General features: G+C 35.4%; 1 protein-coding gene across 1 annotated transcript; it reads left to right on the forward strand.

Moving 5' to 3' along the window:
* Positions 1-389: 389 nt before the first annotated feature.
* On the forward strand, positions 390-3,051 carry LOC131607169 (uncharacterized). Its single transcript, XM_058879196.1, has 4 exons — positions 390-624; positions 823-970; positions 2,443-2,513; positions 2,599-3,051. The coding sequence occupies exons 1-4, from the start codon at positions 412-414 to the stop codon at positions 2,812-2,814; spliced, it is 648 nt and encodes a 215-aa protein (XP_058735179.1). The 5' UTR covers positions 390-411; the 3' UTR covers positions 2,815-3,051.
* Positions 3,052-6,309: the final 3,258 nt, after the last annotated feature.

The raw sequence follows: 6,309 nt of genomic DNA on the forward strand, positions 1-6,309 counted from the left end.
GATGGATGATGTTAACGACGTTTTTCTCAGAAGAGCTCGAGATGAAATGATCACTTCAAGCAAGCTACTTGTTTTCGGAACAATGAAATGATCGCTTTAAAACTCTATTTTAGCAGATTTCAAAAATGTATTTCCGAAATAAATTTAGTCTTAAAATTGTGGCGTGTCTCAAAAACTACTAAATTGAATGTATTTAAAGTGTGTCCGGTGATACATTTCCAGAATCTAAAAGGCATTTTCAGATTTTTATAGGGTGTTTTTCCACCCTATAGGATGCATTAAGAAATTCTCAACAAAAATATGAAAGAAAATAATTGTTTTACAAACTGGGCCTAAATTGAACAGTGGCCCAAAGAAAGCCCAATTTTCTCGATCTATCTTTGCTCAACGAAGCAACGCTGTTTCGAAACAATGGCAGAAGCGGAACCCAGCAATGGCTACTGCAGCAGCAGTGACGAAGAAGACGGTGATGCAGCATGGAGAGCCGCCATCGATTCCGTCGCCGGAACTTCCTCCTATATCACTTCCATTATGAATGGGGTTTCCGCCACCAACAACAATGACCCCAAGAAGCATAGTGACCACAACCCTAAAACCCCAAAGTTAAAGCATTACCAACTAAAGGTCCCTTCTAAATTCCCCAATTTTATACTAATTAAGTTCCACATTTTTGCAAAAAAAGAAAAAATTATACTGAATTTGTGATTGGGTTTGTGATTTTTTTATCTGGTAGAAATTATTGTTCATCATTACAATTCAGCATTATATCCTTTTTTGTGATATTTTGGTTTGATAATTTATGGTATGGATGTTTCTTGACAGGCACAAAAGCTTTTGGATGAAATGTTGGAAAATACTATAGAGATAGTGAAAGCTCCTGTCCTTGACCAAGATGAGGATCCTACTATCAATGATTGCGGCATTCGTCTGTTTAAACATTCTAAACCAGGAATTATTCTTGATCATGAAGGTAACTGAGTTTTGTGTATAATTGACTTGTTAACAACAGCTTCAATTCAATGATATAGCTATAAAGAGGTTAGGTTGTTTAGCGTATGTTTGGTTGTGCGGTGAAAAAAATTGAATTTGAGTGAATTGGTTATGGTTTAAAGTGAGTTTAATGTAAAGTGATTTATGTCTGGAATTGCTTTTGGCTCTTCCAAAAGCTAAACCAAACGGCAAACATACACTTAGATTTTGAATAGTTTGGATTTGGACTTTGCTGGTTCTTATTTTTTTCTTTATTAAGTTAGCTTTTTGTAGTGTTGCTGACAGTAGGTAACCAGTCACCATTTTTCTGGACATGCATATAAATTATTTTCTGCAATAAGAAAAAAGCTGTGTTGGACAAAAGCCACTGATGGCGCTGTAAACAAAAGCAACAGTGCTTTTTTTTTCTTCTTCTTCTTTTAGAATAGTGGTTATTCTTACACACCCTTTGCCTGTTGTTAAGAAGTGGAGCCCAGTTCAGCATGCCATGCATCTCTTATTGCACTATGGAATCTTTTGTTTGATTGTTGACTGTTGGTTTTCATCAGAATTCAGAAGTTGGTACTTATTTTGCATTGCTATATAGCAATGTGGTACTGCATTTGATTGATCTATTGACTACTTTGTTAACCACTCTGAGAGGTTATCATTGTATATAAGTCACTACAGAGAAGCATGCTCTGGGGACTTATGCTATAACTTATTTCTCTTTTTTCTGGTACAGCACAATACTGCTGGTTGGCCAACTTGTCCTGGATAATGGATTGGTCCAGGTTATTACATGGACTAGTTCTTGTAAAATTGATTTGGAATGATCTTGATTTTGATTGAAAATGAATTCTAGGTCAAACAATCTATGTTGAGAAACTTTTTTTTCTTACAAGTTTAAAGTAAAATTTAGTTAAATTTTTTTTGACATAAATGTAAAACGGTAAAAGTAACATTTTATTAGAGACAATTGGTTTCGGTTTTGAGCAACCATACATGAAAATTCTCTTCAAAATCTGTTTCTAGTGGAATGAAAAGAGGTTTGCTGTCATATTAGCTCATGTTTATAAAAAAACGGTCGATGTTAAGCCGTAAACAACTGGTTTACTTGTCATAATATGTTTTCAGATGTTAATGGTTTGAGGAACTAAATGCAAACACCTTAAATTTGATGCAACATGTTGCCATGATACGGCGTCCAACCCGAATTGCTAGACTGATTTTTAATTTTCACATTCACTCATGTTGTGTTATATGTTCCCGAATTGCTAGACTGTTTTTTATTTTTCACATTCAATCATGTTACATTATATGTTCAATGGAAATTCAAAATAATTTTTTACTTTAAAGTTAATTAACATATTGTGTGAGGGATTGAGACATTATCAACTTTGTGATTTATCTTGTTATATTACTGAATCTCATTTGCATCCGTGGCTTACGCTATCATCCACATGGCTGCAGATGAACCTCAACCGCCAAGGAAACGACCTAGAATAGTTCCGGGAGAAGATATTGATGAGAAATCAAAAAAGGTCCAATATTTAATCCATAGGTGTCTCTGCATTTTTATTTCATATTTTTTGCTATTTTGTTGATGACAATTTGCTACCTAAACAGTTTAGAAGAAGAATTCAGTCTATTGTTGTAGATGGGAAGGATTTAATTGCTGCAGCAAATGATGCACACAAGAAGGCATTAGCTAGACTAGAAGCTAAAGATGCAGCAGCGAAAGCAGCAGCCAAGAGAGAGGAGGAAAGAGTTGAGAAATTGAAAAAGATTAGGGGAGAGAGGTGGCTACCGTCCATGGCCAAGGAGATGAAGGTTAAACATTAACACTGACAATGTCTTCGGAGATGCTGGTTAAGCATCAACACTGACACTGTCTTCGGAAATATTACATTAGGTTTTCGCTATAAGATTTTGGTTTGATTGAAAAATACGTTTCTGATCTTATAGTATTTAAAATGATAGAGGGTGTATGCATAATTATGGATGATATGTGTAACACAGGCCTTTCATGAAGCACTCGTTGGAAGTTTTGGGTCGAATAATCTAATATGTATTGTGAAAGTCTGGGTTGCCTATTCGGTCTAATATCTTATAGAAATTACACTGTTCTTATTATTAGAAGGTTGCCAACAAAATTAATCAATAATAATCTTATTAAGAGTTTTCTTCTTACTATCGTATTGATTAGCATTCTACGCTTGATAATTTGCATTTTAAATGAGTGAAGAGAATAATAATTATGCCAAAAAAAGGGATACAGATCCTCTTCTGCTGTTTATTTTCTGCTGCTAAACTGCTGAAATCTCAGCCTTTCATCTATGTTTCTTCTCTCTCTTCAAAATATATTTGATTTGTTTATTTGTTTTTCACAATTTTTTAGCCATTGGATTATGAGCATGAGGGATGACTGTAGAGATTGGCATGAGAGGATCCTTTTCCCAAAAAAAGAGAGAGATTTAACCGAAATTAAAATAAAAAAGTATTGTTATGAATATGATTACTTGTGGCTGTCCATTTTGTCTATACTTTCATACTCTATATGATACTTTATAACATTTACAATTGTGATTGAGCAAAACAGATATTATTTAAAATGTGAAAAATCATTTATTAGATTGAACATTATTCCCATATGTGAAATTTTAACAGCACCCTTATTTTTTTTAATGGAAAATATAGGGATCTAGATAAATGATAATTCATGGAGTAGATATTATCGTTCACGTGTTACGTATAGAGTGGTGGTAAAAACATGTTACTCAACTCTAAACGAGCCATGCTGTTAAAACATGTTACTCAACTCTAAACGAGCCACTGACAAACCATGGGCTTTATAACTTGAAATCAAAATACGGGGTTATTTTTCCCACCCTAAGGGGGTGGAGAATCACCATATAAAAGTTTGAAATAGCACATACGAACTCAAAAGTGTATTTTCAGACGCATCTATTTTACACCAAATACATGTGTAAATGAGTCACGTCTCTTTTTATCAGAAAATAGTCTAGAGATGCACTTTCGTATTCACCTTATTTGCACTCATCTTTTCATAACTGAGACACTTTCATTTTGACATAATTTTAGTTTGGAGATGCACTTCCATATTCACCCTATATCCAACCCCATGCATTCTTAGTTGAGAAACTTACATTTTGACATGGTTTTGTTCAGAGATGCATTTTCGTAGTAAAATATGGACATATACTTCCGTATTCACCCTAGGTAGTAAATGTGACTTTTTTTTTATAGAAATACACTGATGTAATAGACTAGGTATTATAACTATACTATTATAATAATTTTTTTATAAAAATTAAACCATACACTTATTAAATAAGATGAAAATGCAATATATAAATGAATCAATCCTTAATACAGATGCAGTCAAAATAAATTACAAACAATAATACTATCACTACTGCAATGTCACTTGTGCCTCAGTAATAATGACATCTACAATGGTCCTTCCAGAAGTTCCTTCCAAAAAGTCTCCCCTGACTATATCCGCTCGCGCAAGATCCATAATACGACGACATGTATGCAACACATCAACGACATGATATGTCCTAGTGTGCTTCTCCTCTAATATCTCCTGATGAGTTGTCCTAGGTGGATCTCCCTCTGCATCTAGTGTCATATAAAGATATGACACTCTATAATACCATTAGTCGTAGCTATATGCACAACTCCATTCGATAGGAGCTACGACACCTCGTGCTTTATCTTGTACCAAATAATTAAGGAAATCATCATACATGACATCTACATCTCCGTGGGCCATAGCGGGAGGAGCAGACACAAATGATTTTCTTCGAACATCTTGCATATACCTGTACTGGCGCATAACTCACTCAGGCAAACGTGGATACACCATACTTGACCCACAAGCCAATAATATAGAGTAAAAGGCTATGATAGTGATTGCCGTACGGCCGAAAGCGTATATCATCGTGTACAATGCGGTCAAGATACACTCGGTCAACTGATTCATTTTGAGCGAGACTAATGCACAAGCACGCGACATATCCTCAATGTAGTCCTCAACATCCGCAGATGCGTGGGTAAATGCTGGAGGATCCATGCCTAAAAATAGTACATATGAATTATTAGTAATGAGGTAGCACAAGTGTTATGAAAATGGTACATAAATAGTAAAGACAGTAGATATATTACAGTCAACAGCGTGAAATTAGTTGTTATATGTTTGGTCTTCCGAAGACAACCTTCAACTAATTTGGAGTACTTGTAAACCAAACAAGCGCCCCCTCCAGTTGTACTCACGAACCTACTCAAAGTCAGCAAAGTATCTAAGATAAAACACATCTACGTAATAGGCACTCCTGTCCATAAATATGGACGTGCCAACCAAGTACAACATGTATGCCTTCAATGCATATGATCTATGCTCCATAACCTGTTCATTATCACTATCAGCCTACTCTACCACAGTTAATTGGTGTGCATACATCTTATCCAGGAATCCAAATCTATCATGACACACTTAGGTGTATTCCATCTCTTTCACGTCATCACCTAGGTAAGCTCTCAAATAATCTACCATTATCTCAAATGCATCGATCATAATCTTTGGTAATCCTATAGTGGTCTAATAATCTTCTCCTAATCGAAAGATGCAAGAGGCATGACACACTGTCTAATGCGATGTACATCCCACCATGTGGAAGATGAAAAGTAGACGTCTCAGAGTGTCAACTCTCAACAAACGCTGACATCATATCATGGTTAATAGTACTACAACTGGTATTGCATAAATCTCGTAGCCAAGATAGTTGCATCACATCTTGAAACCAATTCTCATGGGGCTACTACGGTCTCACAATCTTCCGACCATGGTTAATGCATTGTAAAGCATCACGATATTACGGAAAGATAAACCATTGCAGAAGCTTTGAATATTATAACATGTGTTTCAAAGAATAATTACAGATGAATTTTACCTCTCCGTCCCACACATGCTTGGTAACATGGTCCAGATATAAAGGCAACAATGATAAGTCATACGACCCTCATCCAAATTCCTCAAGAACAATTGAATCGATAATAAGTGCATCAACCTTGACCGATGGGATTCTGGGGCATCAGAAGGTGACAACTTCCTCTTCTAGGAAGATGAAGCCTGAGATGCATGAACCCTAGTAGTTAACTCATCTGCATCAAACTTAATAGAACCTGTAACACCCTTCTAAACCCCGCGGCAATTTTAATAATTAATCAGAGTAAAAACATATGCACAAGGGTGCCACAATTATTCAAAATAATTAAATCAACTAAGGTCAAAGTCATGCTTCATTAGGAAAC

The sequence above is a fragment of the Vicia villosa genome, linkage group LG1 (genome assembly GCF_029867415.1).
Source record: "Vicia villosa cultivar HV-30 ecotype Madison, WI linkage group LG1, Vvil1.0, whole genome shotgun sequence".
NCBI lineage: Eukaryota > Viridiplantae > Streptophyta > Magnoliopsida > Fabales > Fabaceae > Vicia > Vicia villosa.